Source organism: Polypterus senegalus, chromosome 15, assembly GCF_016835505.1.
Source record: "Polypterus senegalus isolate Bchr_013 chromosome 15, ASM1683550v1, whole genome shotgun sequence".
Classification (NCBI taxonomy): Eukaryota; Metazoa; Chordata; class Cladistia; order Polypteriformes; family Polypteridae; genus Polypterus; species Polypterus senegalus.
In genome coordinates this window covers 89187819-89209912 of record NC_053168.1, presented here as the reverse complement: position 1 = coordinate 89209912, position 22094 = coordinate 89187819, and the positions used below count along the sequence as shown (strand labels likewise).

At 42.1% G+C, this 22094-nt stretch overlaps 1 protein-coding gene across 1 annotated transcript in view; it reads right to left on the bottom strand.

Annotated features, from left to right (window-relative positions):
• The window catches only part of pnp4b (purine nucleoside phosphorylase 4b), a 100415-nt gene that overhangs the window by 65953 nt on the left and 12368 nt on the right, over positions 1 to 22094 (bottom strand). Inside the window, exon 2 of the mRNA XM_039737431.1 lies at positions 11300 to 11472. Within this exon, the coding sequence (XP_039593365.1) occupies positions 11300 to 11472 (173 nt within the window). The remainder of the gene's footprint in view (positions 1 to 11299; positions 11473 to 22094) is intronic.

Genomic DNA, 22094 nt, shown 5'->3' with positions numbered 1-22094 from the left:
CCAAGAGAAAGCCACTGTTAAGAAAAAACATGTGACATCATGCCTAGTTTGCCTGAAGGTATATGGAAAATTTTTATAATAATAATTCAGTTATAAGATGGTTCTATGGTGTGATGAGACCAAAGATGAGCTTTTTGGCCATCAGACTAAACACCAACTTTGGTACAAAAAAAAAACACTGCTCATTATCAAAAATGCACCATCCCCATCGTGAAGCATGGTGGTACTGGCTGTGGGGACGCTTTTCTGCAAACTCAAGGCTGCCATGGCTGTCAAAGGTGCACCAACTAAATACTGAATTGAAGGGGGTAAATACTAGCTATTTTGTTTTATACTTATAAAAAAACAAAATAATTTCTTTTCCCCAATGTGAAAAAAACCTAATTAATTCCACTATGTTTCAGCATTGTATAATGATAAAATGTGTGGCATGCAGAAGGCGGTTCTGCAAAACCCAAACCTGACACAGACAGACAGCGGCACAAGTTTTGCCACATAGCACATGTTTATTATACACAGGGAAGCACTTTTTTCTCGCTCCCAGCACAGTACAGTGCACAACACAATAACTACCCAGTCTTCTCTCTTTTTTTATGCTTCCTTTCTCTCCTCTCTTCTCATCACCTCCACTTCTCCTCCAGCAAGCTTTGTTTATCTCCTCCTGACTGTGGCTACTGGATTAGTGGCAGCTGGCTCCTTTTGTAGGGTACCCAGAAGTGCTCCAGGTGTCTGGTGATCCAGCAGCACTATCTGGTGTGGTGGAAGTGCTGCATCAGAGGTCTCCTGCAACACACCCTGGCAGCACTTATGGAACCCAACAGGGCTGCTCCAAATTCCAACTCCCAAGGTGCCTTGCCTTGTATCGCTCCGGAGGAGGTAACGGCCCAAATATACTCTCTCCCCAGGTCCTTCCACTATAGGGGCATCCCGGCCAAAAATATAAAACCTTACAAGCGGGCTAATACACTTTATGGAAGTGGACCATTAAAGCATCTTCTAATGACTTCTACAAAAGAAAATAAAATTTATTTCAATTTGTTATTAAAATTTTCATATTATACCACATTACTTAACTTTTACTTGAGTATGATTTTGAATAGTTGGCAGATGGGTTTATCCAAGGCAACACAGAACATAAACAAACATTACAATTGTTTAATATTGAGCCTTTTTTTGGTATTTGGTACACTGTATTAATCCCTGAGGGGAAATTGTCTTTTTACATGACCTTTGGAGGTCAGAGCGCAGGGTCATCCATTGTACAGTACACTTGAAGCAATTTGCAGGTGAAGAGCCTTTCTCAAGGGCCCAAATGAAGTAGGATCCTGTGTGGCAGTAATAGGATTTGAGCCAACAAACTTCCACCTACAAGCACAGATCCTTAGCCTCAGAGTCACCACTCCACCTTTTGGTGTGGGTTAAACAACACTCACCGGATCATGACATAAGAAAGACCCAGCAGTCGCCTGGTGTAAAGTACAAAGCACAATGAATGGCAAATGCAAACATATCTAAAGTCACTGTTTGTATAGACGGGACTTAAATCTAACTTAGACTGATGTGTGTATTTTGAAATCCAATGCTGACCTCAGTTTTTGAGCCACTGTTATTAAAGTTTTTTCAATTCAGTTATTTCTAAAACTACTGTATCTTATCATTACTGGTGCATTTACTGTAGTCTGGGCTGTGAAACATCCTTAAAAGTGTCAAAAATTGGTTTAGGTTATATAGTCTTTCACACTTGTGTTCCCACTGGACCTGGACTTGTAAACAGTTAAATGCTTACTGTAGTATACTGTATTGGATCCACAGCTCAGAAAAAGGTGGCAGATTTTTAAATAAATAATCGTGCCCTGAATGTGCAGGCTCCAACCAGGTGAGGGTGTGCAAGAGTGTGTTTCACTCCAAGGTTAACTGGGGAACTGGCTGACTATGCTACATACATATGTGGAGTTGGGCGAATCAGTCAGGCATCTAAATGATGCCACAGAGAAAGCGGCCTCTCGCACCCATACCCAATTAGGCAGTAGAGAATAAAGGAGCCTGCACGGGACAAAGGAGGAAGATCAAGAGAAACAAAACTCAGAAGAAAGGAGGTTAAAGGAGAAGAGAGGAACACTAACAACAATAACATTTATTTATATAGCACATTTTCATACAAATAATGTAGCTCAAAGTGCTTTACAAGATGAAGAAAGACAAAAAAAGACAAAGTAAGAATTAAAATAAGAGAACACTAATTAACATAGAATAAAAGTAAGGTCCGATGGCCAGGGAGGACAGAAAAAACAAAAAAAAAACTCCAGACGGCTGGAGAGAAAAAATAAAATCTCCAGGGGTTCCAGGCCATGAGACTGCCCAGCCCCCTCTAGGCATTCTACCTAACATAAATGATCAGTCCTTATTGTATTCAGGCTTCTCATGGAAGGACTTGATGATGACAGTCATGTGGAGTTCTGGCCTTTAATCCATCAATGTAGGGACATCAATGGTGCTTTGATTAGGTGGTGGTGGCGCAGATCGCCACCATAGAAAGCCAGAAAAAGAACAGAAGAGAGAGTAGGGGTTAGTAAGGATTTTAGAGCCACCATGAATATTAATGATAATTAATTGAATAATACAGAGCATCAGGATTAAACTAAAATGAAGTTATGAGAAAGCCATGTTAAAGTAATGTGTTTTTAGCAGTTTTTTAAAGTGCTCCACTGTATTAGCCTGGCGAATTCCTATTGACAGGCTATTCCAGATTTTAGGTGCATAACAGCAGAAGGCCGCCTCACCACTTCTTTTAAGTTTTGTTCTTGGAATTCTAAGGAGACACTCATTGAGAATCTGAGGTTACGATTTGGAATATAAAGGTGTCAGACATTCCGATATATAAGATGGGGCGAGATTATTTAAGGCTTTATAAACCATAAGCAGAATTTTAAAGTCAATTCTGAATGACACAGGTAACCAGTGTAGTGACATCAAAACTGGAGAGATGTGCTCGGATTTTCTTTTCCTGGTTAGGATTCTAGCAGCTGCATTCTGTACTAGTTGCAATCGATTGATGTCTTTTTTGGGTAGTCCTGAGTGGAGTGCATTACAGTAGTCTAGTCGACTGAAAACAAAAGAGTAAACTAATTTCTCAGCATCTTTCAATGATATAAGAGGTCTAACTTTTGCTATATTTCTTAAGTGAAAAATGCTGTCCTAGTGATTTGATTAATATGCAATTTAAAATTCAAGTCAGAGTCAATAGTTACCCCTAAATCCTTTACCTCCGTCTTGACATTTAATCCTAATGCATCAAGTTTATTTCTAATAACCTCATTATATCCATTATTGCCAATTACTAAAATTTCAGTTTTCTCTTTATTTAGCTTGAGAAAATTACTACTCATCCATTCAGAAACACAAGTAAGACGTTGTGTTAGCGAATCAACAGTCGGGGTCATCAGGTGCTATTGATAAATACAGCTGCGTGTCATCAGCATAGCTGTGGTAGATCATGTTATGCCGTGAGATAATCTGACCTGACGGAAGCATGTAGTTCGAAAAGAGCAGCGGACCCAGGATAGAGCCTTGTGAAACACCATATAGAATATAATGTGTCTTTGAAGTATAATTACCACAACTAACAAAGAATTCTCTACTTGCCAGGTAGGATTCAAACCAATTTAAGACACTGCCAGAGAGGCCCACCCTTTGACTAAGGCGATTTCTAAGAATATTGGAGAGAGAGATGGTGAATGAGCAAACGAGTGAGCAAGAAAGGAGGCAAGCAGCCATGAGGAGAGCCCCTCAGGGAAAAAGGTGGCCAATACTCAGTGTCTATAGTAGAGGATCACTCCAGCTGAGCAATTCAGGAAGCTGGACTGATCAGGTGATGCAGATGACACTCTGCAGAAGTCCGGGAAAGCAGCAGAAGGTTCTGATGTTGAGCCTTGCAACTGGAGCCATGAACAGTAAGGACCCATTCCTATGCCTGGTGGAGGAGCTCTGCTCTTCAGCCATAGAGCAGCAGGGACCTAGACCCACTGTTTAAGAGGGATGGCTGTGCCCTTTGCTTTTCCTCCTGCAAGGTCCAGTAAGGATAAGGGAAGAGACACTAAGATAAAGGGATGCACCAAGATTATTAAAAGAACAGTTTCCTTGTCTGTGAGATTTTAACCTTGTTTTGAGGAATATTTATTGGATTGATTTTAACCTCCACAAATGCACTTTTTATTTTTATGTTTTTATGGATTATTTATTTATTACAGTTTGATTGCAATGCACCTGTGGACACTATTTGTTGTCTACACATTCACACTTACTCGTCATGTATGTTTTTGGCACGGTAACTCTTAATCCTCCAAAGCGTAAGTATGGTATTCATTTGAAGACCTGACCTCTAACCAAATCCCCATTCTTTTACTATTTATGCAGGTATCTGATATGACTTTACAGTATATGAAAGATGTGATGTTCAGCTGGTTTCTAGAGTTTTTATGCTACCTACTAAAAAAGTATATTACAGTAAATAAAACCATATTTCTACAGAGCCCCTGAAGGGACATTGTATAATTTTATTTTCTGGGCATTTTTCTGGTGAGCACCAGATAGTTTCAAGTGAGCACCAGATACTTTCAACCACACAATAACTGAAAAGGTGCTCCATACCTTTACATAATTTCTGATGCATTTTAGTCAAGTCAAGTCAAGTTGGGGAGCATGCACTGGTAGAGTGTGTTGCCGCACCCACTACACAGCGATCCTGGGATCCCGGTTTGCAGCCCCCCAGGCAGACACACGGTCCAGTCCCACCCTCCGGAAATGACCCTCTATCTGCTGCAGCCAGGTGTTACGTGGGTGACCCCTGGCCTGGCCCAGCCACAATGAGGATTTTACGAGCCGGCTCACCCTCGGGGAAACGTGCCACATGGCCGTAGTGCCATAATTGACGCTCCCTCACAATACTGGGAATGTGCCTCATTCGGGACTCCATTAGCAACCGCTCATTCGACACAAAGTCAAACCAACAGTACCCAAGGATTTTCCGGAGAGACACAGTACCAAAGGAGTCCAGCCTTCGTCTCAGGTCACTAGATAGCGTCCTTGTCTTGCAAACATATAACAAGAAAGGAAGCAGCAGGACTCTAAAGACTTGGACTTTCGTCTTTTTGCATAGATATCGGGAGTGCAACACACCCCTTTCCAGCGACCTCATGACCCCCCATGCTCTCCCAATCCGCCTACTGACTTCACAGGAAGAGTCACCAGAGACATGGATGTCACTGCCAAGGTAAGCAAACCTCTCAACAAGGTCAACACTCTCTCCGCAAACAGACACACTGCTGATGGCTGTGCCCAAGAAGTCATTAAAGGCCTGGATCTTGGTTTTTATCCAGAACACTTGCAAGCCCAGACACTCTGACTCCTCACTCAGTCTCTCGAGCGCCCCAATCAGAGCCTCCATTGACTCTGCGAAGATCACAGCATCATCAGCAAAGTCAAGTGAATCTTTCTTTACCAACAGATGCCCCATAGCCACTGGACCCCACGACCTTACCCAACACCCAGTCCATACAAGCATTGAACAGATTAAGAGCAAGAACAAACCCCTGACAAACCCCAGAATCAACTGGGAAAAACACAGAGGTCCTGCCTCCACTCTGCACAGCACTCACCGTACCAGTGTATAGGCCAGCCATGATATCCAACAACCTCGAGGAGATCCCGTGAACTCTCAAGATGTCCCACAGGGCAACTGAGTCGAACGCTTTGCAAAAATCAACAAAGGCTGCAAAGAAACTCTGCTGATGAGAACCCTCAGTGCCAGGATGCGATCGATGGTAGACTTCTTAGGCGTAAAACCAGACTGTTCCGATCGCTGGTAGGTGACAAAGTGATCACAGATCCTATTGAGGACAACCCTAGCAAGGACCTTACCCGGCACTGAGAGCAGTGTTATCCCCCTGTAGTTGCTGAAATCCAGGCGATCACTCTTCCCTTTCCAGATAGGGACGACAAGTCCCGTTTTCCAGTCAGTTGGGATGATGCCAGTCTCCCAAATGGAAGCAAAGATTGCTTGCAATGCCAGGAGGACAGCCTTACAACCAGCCTGAAGAAGTTCACTCCGGATACCACAAATCCCTGCAGCCTTTCCCCCACTCAGCTGGTTCACTACCTGTACAATGTCAGTGAGACTGGGTGGTTCACAACTAATTGGAGGATCAGCCTCAAGAACCATTGACCAACTTTGAACAACTGCCCAATGCTCAAGCCAATTGGGTCACAACTGCAGCATCATTGGTAAGGACCGTTCCATCAGCTGCTCTGACAGCGACTTTCTGAGGAAAAGATTCAGATGTGCATAATTCTTTGATGCCTCTGTAAGCAGGACGTGGGTCACTAGACCACAGATGGTGTGTCACTTGCTCACAGATTCCTGTAACAAACGCCTCTTTATCTGCCCTCAGAGCCCTCGCTGCCATTCTTCTCAGTTCCTGGTACAGACCAAAGTTGCCATTGAGTCGTGTGCTGCGACTCCTCTCGATGATATCTAGGGTGCCCTGCGAGATGAAACACCTCCTTTTGTGAACACCAGTAACACTAACACAACCCTCAGCAACCTTCAGGGTCTTGTCACAGAAGGTGTCCCACATCACATTAGGATCGGCAGTCGTACCCAAATCTGAAACTTCCTCACACAAACTGCGTGCAAATTCTACACTCTAATTAGTGTTTCTAATGATGCATATTAGTTTTGTTTTATAGTTTTGCACTTAGGAAAAATTGAAATTGGAAACTTTATAGAAGTATACTTTCAGCTTGGTCCTAGACACAAAGACATAGCGCTCGTTCTTGCAATTCATCATGGATACATTATCACTGAAAGGCATTTAAAACATATACTGAAGTCAAAAGGTCTATTTCGTCGTAAGGTCTATAGGAACATTGTAGAAATTATTGTGTTTATACAGCAACAATTGCAAAGCTCAGGTCAGCTTCATGACTACTGATGGATACACACAAAATGTCAAAAAAATGTTTTGCACGTGAAGAACGAAGATTTTCATTTGAAATTGAAGGCGCTAGATGGGTTTTCCAGAAATATTATTTTGTTAAATACATTTACTATAACCGGTAATCCAAAAAGGGTTCTGCACTGTGATATAAATATAAGAAGTGCCACAGACAAGCTACTTGAAAAGAGCCAGCACTGCCAATTTATTCCAACAGAATAAAAGGTTTTGTCTTGTCTTTGCGACCACTCGTGCACCCAAGTTATTGTCGAACACAACATGCAGAGGGGTACTACAGTCACTACTGCAAGTTACTGTGACTTGCTGGAGAACAATGTGAAGCCTGCTATTAGATCCAAGGAGCAGGGACTGCTGTCTCAAGGAGTCCTTTTGCTGCAAGACAATGCCCGCCCGCCCACACACTGCTAAGAACAGCAAGGCTTGTCTGGATTCTGCTGGAATCCCGGCACTTCAAGGCAGGTAGTGTAACTGCATTGAGAAGGCTGGAGACTACATTGAGAAATCGCTTTATCAGCTTTGTTAAGGTTTGCTCCATTTTCTAATAAATCCCTTTTTCTAACTTTAGCTTGACTTCCCTTTGTAGTTTTATTCTGAAAGCATCCATCACACATGCCATTATCCTTCAAGTCAGCAAACAAAGACATGAAGAAATCCATTGACTCCCTCATTAGAAGTACCCACCAACTTTCTTTTCATTGATTGGCAGTCCTGGGGCCTCATGTATAAACAGTGCGTATGTAAAAAAATGTTGCGTAAGAATGTTTCCACGTTCAAATCGCGATGTATAAAACCTAAACTTGGCGTAAACCCACGCACATTTTGACAGTAGCTCATACCCTGTCATACGCAAGTTCTGCGCTCGGTTTTGCAGACTGGCAGCACCCAGCGTCAAAGCAGTGCTACTGTTCAAGTGTGGTTACCCTTTCTTTTTTGAGATCCACATCCCTGACGCGGCTTTATAAATACACTGAAATTAACCACATATTGTTTATTAGTTTAATGCATCTGATTGTAATTAACCTGTAACAATATAATGGTCTGCAGAATGGTCAAACTATTCTAAATACCATAGCTGCTTTAGTGTTGGTAGTTACTTTAGTGTTACTCTCACTACTCCTTCTTCTTCTTCTTTCAGCTGCTCCCGTTAGGGGTTGCCACAGCAGATCATCTTTTTCCATATTACTCTCACTGAACCACTTGGAGTATTTATATCACTGTATCTGAGTGGGGAATCACAGATGTACAGCAGCTGATCAGAAAGAGAATTATTGGTATACAGCATCTAGCACACGCTGCCTCAGCCATGCTGCCTATTTGAACTGCTCTCATACGGCAAACGCTTCAGAGCCTTTCCTGTACGGACCTCTCAGTTCAGAAGCAGTTTCATTCCAAGAACTACAAACGCACTCAATCAGTTCATCAAGTGCTCCTTGTAGAATGCTTTGTACTTATAAATATAATTACCTTACTGTAAACTTGCGATACAGTTTTAATATTACACAACCTGAGCCACTTTATAAAGCGTGTATTTACATATGATGATGATGTCATTTTTAAGATGAAATGCAGCAAAATAAGTTTATTATATTATACAGATGAAACTTTAACTTCATTTAAATAATCTATATTGTTAATAATTAAACATGTGAGGACACTGTGCCGCAGTGCTAGCGAGTCGCTGGTGCTCCATTCACAGATTGTTTCTGTCCTGCGTTGTATTCTTGCTGCTGCTGGCGCAACACTGGAAGGATAGATGAATAGAATAATTAAACACGTACTACAAAGATATTTTAATGTTCGTTAAAAGTTTTGAAGAATCCGCGTTCTAAGCTTGCAGATGGCTTAACGTCTATTATAGAGCTGATTGTGCGGCGATTGGGTATTTGGAGAAAGAAAAGTAAGGACAGGAATTGGAGGTTAGTACATTTGAAAGAGACAGTACTGCTACAATAAACTATTTCATCGAAGATTGCACATGGCACAGCAAGCATCTTGCGTGAGACATGAACAATCACTACGCCACCATGTTCCCATGTTTAATAACATCATCATGAAAATGATATCATGTATACATCTAAGTATTTTAATTATTCAGAGAGCTGTAATATTACGAATGTAATGGATTATGTGTCCTATCAGAGGGTGTGGTGTTATGGGTCCACAGCTCGCTCAGCAAAGGCCAGCAGTTTTATTTAAATAAATAATCACCGCGCTTGCGGCTTAGTGAGGAGGCGTGGTGGCTGTAGCATGATCTCAGGGCGATCTGCGGTGTGGGCGTTTCTCACCTAGTGCACAGGTGAGGGACTGCCCACATCGGTGATTGTTCCTGGGATTCCTAATGTGCTGCAGCTGCTATGCCCTCCCCCCCCCAATATAAAGAAGAGCAAGTCGGTTAGAAAAGGGATCAGAGAGAAAAAACAAGGAAGAGAGAGAAAGACGTGGGGTGGCTGGAGAATGAAGGAGAGTGAGAGAGATGGTGCGAGTGGGCGAGCGAGCGAACGAATGCTCGTAAGCAGCTGTGTGGAAGCCTGGGTGTTAGGCAGACACCTGGGAGTCGAAGTAGAAGTCGCTCCTGCTGAGCGATCATGTAGCGGGAGTGACCAATGAAGAAGTGACTGTCCGCATAAGGCCAGGACAGCACCGGGAGTCGGGAGGCTTGGAGGTGAAGTCCTTGGTGTGTGCGTTCTGGATGCCAAGGTTCCAAGTATCGGGCCTGGGATGAGTGCCAGACCGAAGCCAGGATCGGGAGGACTCCAGACCTGTGTGTGTGTGGGAGAAAGAACGGACAGTTGCTGAAAGAGCGTCTTGCCTGCTGTAAAGCCCAACAGGGAGAAGCAGGTGAGACGCTAGTGTAAAGGAGGCACCGGGCTTATTGATTTTAGAAGACTGCTTCCAGCGACGTTTTAACCTTGGGTTTTTAAAGGATTGTTTGTTTTTGTATTTTTAATCCTCCACATTTCTTTTAATGGATTATTTATTTAATGAAGATTTCTTTTGAATCACTGTACTATATACTTTGAACACTGTTTTTTTTTGTTTGACTATTGTAAATAAAAGCACTTTGCATGTTTTACATCATCCCCTTGCTGTGTTGTTGCCTCACTGTCTAGCTCACCTCGGTTATATCTATCGACGGTGTTGGGTTCAAGGGCTCCCGAACAGCCGATGGGAGCATGGAGCAGAACCCGCATCGTCACAGAGGGTTATACAATATTATTACTGTATCGCAAGTTTACAGTGAGGTAATTGTACTTATAAGTGCAAAGCATCAAGGAGCACTTGATGGACTGATTGATTGTGTTTATAGTTCTTGGGATGAAACTGTTTCTGAACCGCGAGGTCAGTACAGGAATGGCTCTGAAGCGTTTGCCGCATAACAGCAGTTCAATCGACAGCATGGCTGAGACAGAGTGTCCTATATGCTGTATACTGATAATTCTCTTTCTGATCAGCTGCTGTAGAGCTGTGATTCCACACTCGGATACAGTGATATAAATACCCCGAGTGGTGCAGTGAGAGTAATATGAAAAAGTTGATTCGCTGTGGCAACCTCTAATGGGAGCAGCTGAAAGAAGAAGAAGGTGCAGTGAGAGTAACAATGCTAAAGCAGCTATGGTATTTGGAATACTTTGGCTATTCTGTGGGCCATTATATTGTTACAGGTTAATTACAATCAGATGCCTTAAACTAATAAACAATATCCAGTTAATTTCAATGTATGTGATAAAGCCGTGTCAGGGATATGGATTTAAAAAAGAAAGGGAAACCACACTTGAACAAAAGCACTGCTTTGACACTAGGTGCCACCACTTTGCAAATCCAAGCGGAGAACTTGTGTACACCAGGGTTTTAGCTAGTGTGAAAATGTGCGTGGTTTTACGCAAAGTTTAGGTTTTAAACATTACGATTTGAGCATGGAAACGGGAGTACGTTTTTGTACGTACGCATGAGGCCCCAGGAGTAGCTGAGTTAAGAGTAACTGGAAGGTTTATTTACTGCATATGTCATTCATGAAACAGAGAAGGCAGGTAGATAATCAGGTTGAAAAAAGATAAAATGAAGCTTTGAAGGAATTAAACTGTACCTAAAATGACTTTAATGTTATATAACTTACAGCAAGATGCTGATTTCTCTTATCCTCACACTGCCCTCTGCTTACTGCAAGTGGAAGATTTTTTTTATATTGAAAGCAGTAAGTTTAATCATCATTTTGTTTTCATCACTCGCATTCTGAATGTTCACCACATGAATGTCCACTTACAGAGCAAAGTATTATGAAGACCTACCTGTGCTTGCAGGAAAGTTGGGTATATCCTCGTAACGGAAAGATTGCTTTCTTGATGCTGAGTCCACAAGCAGACCTAAACCAGATCCACAAATGATGCCAATTTTAGGTCGGTGTCTGGTTCGACTAAGAAGCCACTCAGCAGTGTTTCGACAGTCATCAAAGGAGCAGCAACTGTTAGTGAAAATAAATAAAACTGTGTTAAAGTACATATACAATATCACATTTTCAGTGCAAAATAGTTAAGATTATTTTTTGTTTTATTTTGTACATCCTGACCCCTAAAAAGAAAATGTGTACTATAAACAGGATGATTACTTGTATACAGACACACAGCTCAGCTTCATGCTTACTGTGTAATGTGCTTTGTCACATAATGTTGAGAAAATTGAAAACTGAGTTCTCACCTGCCCTTTTGGTCTCTCCTTTTCTGTATTCTCTACACTGCATCAGCCCCAAGCAGTGTTTCTCTGCCACTGAAACCTACTTGAAGAAGAAGGCATTGTGTTCTGTTAATGTGAAGAAAGGAGCTAAAAACAGGACGATTGCCATCATCACTGTCCATATCTTGCGTGCTTCTGCTCTGAAGTAAAAGCTCCTATTTTGGATAAAGACTTAAACATGTTCCTACCTGTTCAACAGTAAAGTTATTTTTTCCTTGGAAACCAGGTCTCACATTCCTGTCTCTTGTATAACTCTGAGACTCAAGTTTGACAATATATATATATATATATATATATATATATATATATATATATATATATATATATATATATATATATATATATATATATATATATATATGTGATAGACAGCCAGGAACCCTGCCCCGCCAGGATGCCTGGAGGAAGGACGAACTGGGAGAGCGTCACTTTTCTTCCCTGGGTGCCTGGACAGTCCTAGAGCTCTGGAGGACAGCACTTCCACCACACAAGGAAGTAGTGCTGGACCAGGGATGGTGTATGCCTGAAGTGCTTCTGGGTGCAAGGGCAGCACTTCCGCCACACTGAGGAGTGCTGGCGGAAGATCGTCATCGTGTACCTGAAGCATATACATGGTAGGATAAAAGGAGCCGCCTCTCTCCATTCAAGGAGCCGGGGTCGGGTGGAAGAGGACGGAGCCTACGAGGAGGAGTGGAGGTGGCTGAACAGTAGAGAAAATTACTGGGTTTGTGGTTTGTGCATGATATTGTGTGTGGTATATAATAAACGATGCGTGTTATTGTACATCGCGAGTCCGTGTCTGTCTGTGCCGAGCTGATCTCTTACAATATATATATACAGTATACAGATCCATCCATTAATTTTCTTAACCCACTTATCCAGGGTAAGGTTGCAGAGAAGCTGGAACCTATCCCAGCAATCATCTGGTACAAAACAGGAAAAACACAGGTGAACACACCCCCACACACACTAGGGTCAATTTAGCAGCGGCAATTCACCTGACCTGAGTGTCTTTGGACTGATATGTGTGTCTATATACAATATATATATATATATATATATATATATATATATATATATATATATATATATATATATATACACACAGTACAGGCCACCTGTGAAGTGAAAACCATTTCAGGTGACTACCTGTTGAAGCTCATCGAGAGAATGCCAAGAGTGTGCAAAGCAGTAATCGGAGCAAAGGGTGGCTATTTTGAAGAAACTAGAATATAAAACATGTTTTCATTTATTTCACCTTTTTTTGTTAAGTACATAACTCCACATGTGTTCATTCATAGTTTTGATGCCTTCAGTTAGAATCTACCAATGTAAATGGTCATGAAAGTAAAGAAAACACATTGAATGAGGAGGTGTGTCCAAACTTTTGGCCTGTACTGTATATTATATGTATATATATATATATATATATATATATATATATATATATATATATATATATATATATATATATATATAGTGACACGTGAGTCACTGTCTTGCCCCCCAAAACATGAGGCTGAGTCTCAGTACTTTAGAAAAACCAGGTTTATTCAACTGGAAAAGGAAGAGCAGTGTTATTAATAGCAGCGTTAGCTATCATTCTCCTATACACAGACACAGCAAACGGACAAAGTCGGGGCCAGGTTAGTGGCCAAGTTATAATGTTCCCTGCATTTATAATGTCCCTTGTATCACCCATCGGTGGCAGGCGTGTATAGCGCAATCTTGATTGGCTTTAAGTTGTTTCCAATGCGCTCTGCTGATGTGCTGCAAACCTGTGGCTGCCTCAGCAATGGAGAAGCAGTCCTCCAGATGTGGCACCATAGAATAATATATATTGTGACACTAGGGGGCGCTGTCACTCCTCAAACCCCACAGACAACACGTCCAGACATCAGGTAAAAGTCAATGAAATCATTTTAATTTCTTTTATAATGTGCACAAAGCACCTCCACAATACACAATTCAATAATCAATAATCACAATAAATCCTCCTCTCCACTCAGCAGCTCCATCACACTTCCTTTCAACTCCGCCTCAGCTTGCTGGGTTTCCCACATTCCTTTAAATATTCCTTGACCCAGAAGTGTTCCTGTCCATGTGATTCCATTGCACTTTTGGGTCAGACAAAGAGTTATATTTTTCTTCAGCCCGGAAGTACTTCTGTTTCTCCATCCTTGTGACTTGGGAATACTTCCAGGCTACCAGGAAAATAAAAATTCCCGCGTCTCCCTGCAGCAACCCACGGCAGCACCCACGGCACCCAGCAGGGCTGTGAAGCCAAACTCCATCTTCCATGATGCCCTGCGGAAATCCGGGGCACCTCTAGGCTGCAGTGTAGACGCCATTTAGCCGGGATAAGCTGCCGGCCGTCCATCACAATATATATATATATATATATATATATATATATATATATAGCAAAATACCTGCGCTTGGCAGCGGAGAAGTAGTGTGTTAAAGAAGGAAAGAGAAACGAAAGGAAACATTTTGAAAATAACGTAACATGATTGTTAATGCAATTGTTTTGTCACTGTTATGAGTGTCGCTGTGATATACATATATAGCAAAATACCCGCGGTTCGCATCGATGTTGTGTGTTAAAGAAGTTATGAAAAAGAAAAGGAAACATTTTAAAAATAACGTAACATGATTGTCAAAGTAATTGTTTTGTGTATTTGGCGGCAGCGTCAAGAAGTTGTTTTCGTCTAGCTGCATCAGAAAATGTACCACGACGTCTGACATGCCTCCTTTTTACTGTTTTCTCACAGCTTGGATTGCTGCTGTCATAATGGGTTTGAGTCTACATATATATATATATATATATATATATATATATATATATATATATATATATACCCCGGCGGGCGGGAGCCGGCGGGGCCAGGAGGACGTGAGGAGGGCTTGTGCCTCCTCCAGACCGCGAGGCGTCCGTCCTGGTTCTGTTGGGGCCACGGGTTGAGGCATGGAAGCCCTTCCTGTAGGGGCCCGTGGTCACCGCCAGGCGCGCCCGATGCGGTTTATCCCGTCGCGGTTGCCGGTCGGGCAGGAGCCGGCGGGGCGCTGGAGGACGGAGGAGGGCGAGTGCCTCCTCCAGACAGAGTGGGGGCGTCCGTCCTGGTTAGGCACGGGGCCTCAGGTACAGGGCTTTGAAGCCCAGCCCTGTAGGGACCCGTGGCCACCGCCAGGCGGCGCCCCGGTGCCTGATTATCCCGGGAACCCGACACTTCCGCCACACCAGGAAGTGCGGAAGACATTGTGTGGCGCCGGAGAGCTGCCAGGAAGGCAGCCGACACTTCCGCCACGCTGGGGCGTGGCCAAGGATGGCGGAAGCACCTGGGGCTCATCCGGGGCATTATTTAAGAGGCCGCCTCCCTCCAGTCATTGGTGGAAGTCGGGAGGAAGCAGGCGGAACTGGAGAGAGAGGACGGGAGGCGGCCAGGAAGGCACAAAAGACTGTGGGCCTGGACTTGGGGAGATCGGTGCGAGAAGGCACTGGGGGTGCACGTGAGCACAATTACTGTAAATAATACTGTAAATAAATGGTGTGTGGTGACAATATGATGTCCGTCTGTCTGTGCCGGGGCCAGGTTTCACAATATATATATACACACATACATATATACATATATATACACATACATATCTTCATATCTATATACATATATACATATCTATATACAGTACATATCTAGATATACACATATACCTGTATATATATACATACCTATCTACATCATATATACAAAGTACACACACACATACATACATACACACACACAAATTATATATATGTGTGTGTGTGTGTATATATATATATAATGTAGATAGGTGTGTGTGTGTGTGTATATATATACACATACATACAAACATACACACAGGTATATATATGTGTATATATTTGTATGTGTCTATATGTGTGTGTGTATAGCTTTGGTCACTGAGTGCAAGGGAAAAATAATAAAATGTAGTCTATAAGTTATTAAACAGTAAAACATTAACGTTTTAAGAAGTACAGGTACATTGAGCATTACTGGAGTGGTTTCGGGTAAACTACATTTTAAAGACTGTGTAACACAACAGGTAAGTAGTACTAACAGCAGCTAAAATGTATATGGATCATGTCTCGGTAGTAGATCCCTTTTGAAAGGCGCTACACAACGGCTGTGGTATAGAAATTACATTTTCTGTGTGAACGTTCAAATTTGTGCCTCTGGTAATGTGCCTTACTGGCATTACCAGCAATTAAAGAAAATTGGTTTTGTGTCCCCTGCAGTGTTAAGAGAGAAAGGCTTTGGTTTGGGATAAAAGGAAAAAAGGTGTAAAGAAAGGAAAGTTGCCTTTTTTCTTTTATATAGTATAGAGAGATGTGTTCGCGGCGGCACGGTGGTGCAGCGGTAGCGCTGCTGCCTTGCAGTTAGGAGACCCGGGTTCGCTTCCCGGGTCCTCCCTGCGTGGAGTTTGCATGTTCTCCCAGTGTCTGCGTGGGTTTCCTCCGGGCGCTCCGGTTTCCTCCCACAATCCAAAGACATGCAGGTTAGGTGGATTGGCGATTCTAAATTGGCCCTAGTGTGTGCTTGGTGTGTGGGTGTATTTGTGTGTGTCCTGTGGTGGGTTGGCACCCTGCCCTGGATTGGTTCCTGCCTTGTGCCCTGTGTTGGCTGAGATTGGCTCCAGCAGACCCCCATGACCCTGTATTCGGATTCAGCGGGTTAGAAAATGGATGGATGGATGGATGTGTTCGCTGATGTTATGATCGCCTTTTGGGGACAGTCGCGGTGGGTCTTGTGTTGTCTGGTGAGACGTCCCTGCCATTAATTGGCTGTGATGGCACTGTCAGTCCTCCACTCCTGTGCGTGTCTTCATAATCCGAGCTGACGACCTCATAATCGTATACGTGCAAAAGAAAGTGTGATTCGCCTTAATATTAGTTTGCCGCGGTGTAAAAAAGGTGTCCCGTGTTTGCACTTGTCTGGGCTATAGCGCAGGGGGAGTATGAAAAAAATTAAAAGTGCTCACTTTGACTTAAGGCAGAAGCGCAGTCAGCGTCTCAAATCCCAGCCAAGCTATGCGTGCGCGCCGGCTGCTCGACTTTTGCTGTGCAGGAGACCCCAGTTTTTGCAGACATGTTCACGATATCAAAAGTCTCAGCGCTCTTTGGAGGTCATTCATATATATATATAGCAAAATACCCGCGCCTCACAGCAGAGAAGTAGTGTGTTAAAGAAGTAATGAAAAAGAAAAGGAAACATTTTAATAATAACGTAACATGATTGACATTGTCATGAGTGTTGCTGTCATATATATGCCTGCCTAAATAAGTCACCCTCGCTTTGCTCTTACTTTTTTACCGTTCATTTAATCATGGCTAGTGGCGGAAAAATTATAAAATGGAAGGAGGATTACACTGAGTATGGCTTTACCAAAACAATTATTGATGGTGAATCGATTATTCATAAAGCTTGAATTGGTGATCTGTTTTTCTGTGTTAACCTCATATTTTTTCATACTTCTTCTCAAACCAAGGGGGTGCGAGGGTAAAATGAATCGGGAGGCGCTGATCAATGTAATTGGTGTACCAGGAAATCGTGCATTGACAGAAGTTCCCCTTTGTTTGTAATGCAAAGTGTGATTAAATGCATTATTTTTTAACGCGTTATGAAGCATATGCATCGAAGCTTCTCAGCTGTGCTTGTGCTAAGAAAAGGAAAGATTTTAAAAATAACGTAACACGATTGTCAATGTAACCTTTTGTAAGAAGTGCCTGGAGGATTCAGTGTGGAGAAACTTGTGTGTATTAACTTGTGGATTTTTCTGTGAGTATTTGGTGGCAGTGTGACGAAGTTGCTTCGAAAGACGGCGTTAGCTGCAGAGCTCAGCTCAGAGCGAAATGAGATGAATAAGAGGGGAGATGATGACGTAACTCCCCCACCCGCCTTAACTGTCAATCCCCACAAACACAGTCTCTCGGAATTTGCATAAGCACACCCCTTCACCTACAATTTTAACTTAGTTACAAAGTGATCAAAACTCTCGTTTATATCCTGCGTCCTCTCATTAAACTTGTATCCCGCATTACCTGTGGGCATGTGAAACGCCAGCGGTAGCCTGTCTATGAACTTAATTTAAAGTTTAGGTTTACATCGTGCTTTCTTTCCGAAGTAGCAGCACTCATGAATATGGTAGTATATGTCACTCGCTCGCTTCTTATTGTTTCGCTGCCTTCTCAATTATATAATGCATGTTTTCTTCAGCGCTTTTTGGAGGTCTTCCTGGTTTTCTACGCACTGCGTTGACAGTCAGTTCACGTGATTACGTGGGAGGCGTGATGATGTCACATGAAACTCCGCCCCCACGGCTTTCGAGCTCAACTCCATTACAGTAAATGGAGAAAAATACCCTCCAGTTATGACCATTACGCGTAGAATTTCGAAATGAAACCTGCCCAACTTTTGTAAGTAAGCTGTAAGGAATGAGCCTGCCAAATTTCAGCCTTCTACCCAAACGGGAACTTGGAGAATTAGTGATGAGTCAGTCACTCAGTCAGTGAGTCAGTCAGTGAGGGCTTTGCCTTTTATTAGTATAGATATATATTGTGAGCCACTAGGGGGCAGCAGAGAGCCCCAAATCCCAGGCACAACTTCACAGATACCAGTCCCTTTCAAATAAAGCTGATTTATTTGTACAAATACCTTCCATACAAGTCCAAAAGCATAATCACCACAATTCTCTTCAACTTCTCCTCTCTCTCTCTTTCTCTTCTACTCCTCAACACCACCCAGGCAAACTATGTCCACTCTCACCTGACTCTGACTTGCCTGGAATACAGAGGCAAGTCATTTTATACTGGCTAACCCAGAAGTTCTTCTGCTGTTCCACCCACATAGTCTGCAAGCTCTTCCAGGTTAGCTGGAAAACCCATGCCATATGGTTCTTCCGTTTTCGCAGCACCCCTTGGCAGCACCCACGGTACCTAACAGGGCTGAGACAAAGAACTCCAAGTTCCATAATGTACTGTGGGAACCATGGGCACCGCTGCAATCCGGGGAAGCTGTCATCTAATGTTCTGGGGGAGAAAATGTACCAAATCCATTGTTCTCGCCAGTCCTTCCATTATACAGGCCTCCCAATTTGGTATTGTTCCTGGATATAACTCAACCAGGACACCCTTGTATTCCTCCTGACATCGACAGCCACTGCTTCTATTCTTGGCAAGGAAAAGTTTTCTTTGCCCTGTTTCTTGGAGTGGCATAGGGCTGGCCTCCTGTCCGGTTAAGGAACCACCCTCTTTCCTCGTCTCTGCATATTGTCTTTCACAATATATATACATACTATATATTCTAGTTGTGTTACCTGGCTTCACCTGGGAAATTTCCTAAGACAATGGTGATACATCTCTCCCTGTACTTTAAAATTAGGAACGAAATTGTCATTGATTTTTTTTTTTGCATCAAATTATATCATTTGAAATGCACTATTATATTTTCTTATAGCATTCATAAAATGTTCTGAGTCTGGGGGTAAACCAAATACATGTTGAGTATCCCAAAATATAAATGCATGGGGCCAGAAGTATTTCAGAATGCAGGTATTTTTGGATTTTGGAATATTTTCATTTTCGTAAATGATCACATGGGGAAACATGTGATCAAGCTAGGAAATGTAGCTAAACCAGCTAAATGATGATCTACATTTAGTTTTTGTATCGTGTGGGGTACATACATACTTTGTAAAACATAGCACATTTTTACCAAAATAAAAAGAATTGCCAACATAAAAAAGCAATTTGCAGCAGAGTCTGTTTTTTTCTAACACAATTGAAGCAATTGCCTGCAATCATTTTTCAGTAAGAACATCTAGTGATTTTAAAATTTCAGATAAGGGATACTCAACCTGTGGTAAACCTTTAATAGGCTGTTGTAAGTTTTCAAAAGGTTATAGTTTGATTTCTCAACTTTTACAATATATTACATGTGGTTCATCAGTTAATTTCAATGAACAAAAATATAGACATATAGATATTTAGCAACTGTAAGTCTGTTTTCATGCATGGGTACATAGAAAACAGTTTAAGGGCTTTGGTGATGAAAATTACCCTGGACCAGGGAATGGCGCTTGGTCTGATTGCTTCTCTTCACCTTACCCTGCATAACGGAATTTTGACAGCCACTCCATTGCTGATGTCACATCTGTTGTCTGTCCATCTGGACCCGCCTTTTCCTGCCACATGACCACTTAACCAAGAAACCTTGTTCCAGTTCACTACACAAACTCGCGTCAGAGAAGCCGTTGCAATTTGTTGCATGCTTTTTTTATTTTCCTTATTCAATTATATGGGGTTACCATGGTGGTACCCCAACTATTTATCTTTGTCAGTCTCTTCTTCTACACTGTTAATGCAGAATTTTTTCATATATATGCAGCAACCACAAGTCTGTTCACTTTTGGAGTTTTTAAGTATAGGTAGCAACTGCAATTCTGGTGCTCTCAGAATTTTTTTGTGCATATTTAGACAAAGATATTTCAGTTTATTTTGTCTGATATTGTCTGTATATACAGTGGTGTGAAAAACTATTTGCCCCCTTCCTGATTTCTTATTCTTTTGCATGTTTGTCACACAAAATGTTTCTGATCATCAAACACATTTAACCATTAGTCAAATATAACACAAGTAAACACAAAATGCAGTTTTTAAATGATGGTTTTATTATTTAGGAGAAAAAAATCCAAACCTACATGGCCCTGTGTGAAAAAGTAATTGCCCCCTGAACCTAATAACTGGTTGGGCCACCATTAGCAGCAATAACTGCAATCAAGCGTTTGCGATAACTTGCAATGAGTCTTTTACAGCGCTCTGGAGGAATTGTTGTAATTCAGCTTTATTTGAGGGTTTTCTAGCATGAACCGCCTTTTTAAGGTCATGCCATAGCATCTCAATTGGATTCAGGTCAGGACTTTGACTAGGCCACTCCAAAGTCTTCATTTTGTTTTTCTTCAGCCATTCAGAGGTGGATTTGCTGGTGTGTTTTGGGTCATTGTCCTGTTGCAGCACCCAAGATCGCTTCAGCTTGAGTTGACGAACAGATGGCCGGACATTCTCCTTCAGGATTTTTTGGTAGACAGTAGAATTCATGGTTCCATCTATCACAGCAAGCCTTCCAGGTCCTGAAGCAGCAAAACAACCCCAGACCATCACACTACCACCACCATATTTTACTGTTGGTATGATGTTTTTTTTCTGAAATGCTGTGTTCCTTTTACGTCAGATGTAACGGCACATTTGCCTTCCAAAAAGTTCAACTTTTGTCTCATCAGTCCACAAGGTATTTTCCCAAAAGTCTTGGCAATCATTGAGATGTTTCTTAGCAAAATTGAGACGAGCCCTAATGTTCTTTTTGCTTAACAGTGGTTTGCGTCTTGGAAATCTGCCATGCAGGCCGTTTTTGCCCAGTCTTTTTCTTATGGTGGAGTCGTGAACACTGACCTTAATTGAGGCAAGTGAGGCCTGCAGTTCTTTAGACGTTGTCCTGGGGTCTTTTATGTCTCGGATGAGTCGTCTCTGCGCTCTTGGGGTAATTCTGGTCGGCCGGCCACTCCTGGGAAGGTTCAGCACTGTTCCATGTTTTTGCCATTTGTGGATAATGGCTCTCACTGTGGTTCGCTGGAGTCCCAAAGCTTTAGAAATGGCTTTATAACCTTTACCAGACTGATAGATCTCAATTACTTCTGTTCTCATTTGTTCCTGAATTTCTTTGGATCTTGGCATGATGTCTAGCTTTTGAGGTGCTTTTGGTCTACTTCTCTGTGTCAGGCAGCTCCTATTTAAGTGATTTCTTGATTGAAACAGGTGTGGCAGTAATCAGGCCTGGGGGTGGCTACGGAAATTGAACTCAGGTGTGATACACCACAGTTAGGTTATTTTTTAATAAGGGGGCAATTACTTTTTCCACACAGGGCCATGTAGGTTTGGATTTTTTTCTCCCTAAATAATAAAAACCATCATTTAAAAACTGCATTTTGTGTTTACTTGTGTTATATTTGACTAATGGTTAAATGTGTTTGATGATCAGAAACATTTTGTGTGACAAACATGCAAAAGAATAAGAAATCAGGAAGGGGGCAAATAGTTTTTCACACCACTGTATAGTGGTTGCATTTTCTTGTTTTATTAGTATTGTTATGAGATAACTCAGTTACATTAAATAAGAATGAGAATGTATTTGACTGCAATGTTTGGTGTAACCAATTTTGAGTTTTGTTACAAGATCAGTACTAGGAACAGATTCGTAAAACGAAAATTGACCTCTGCATAAAGCTCCTGTGAAGCAGAATCTTTTAACTGGCTGACCA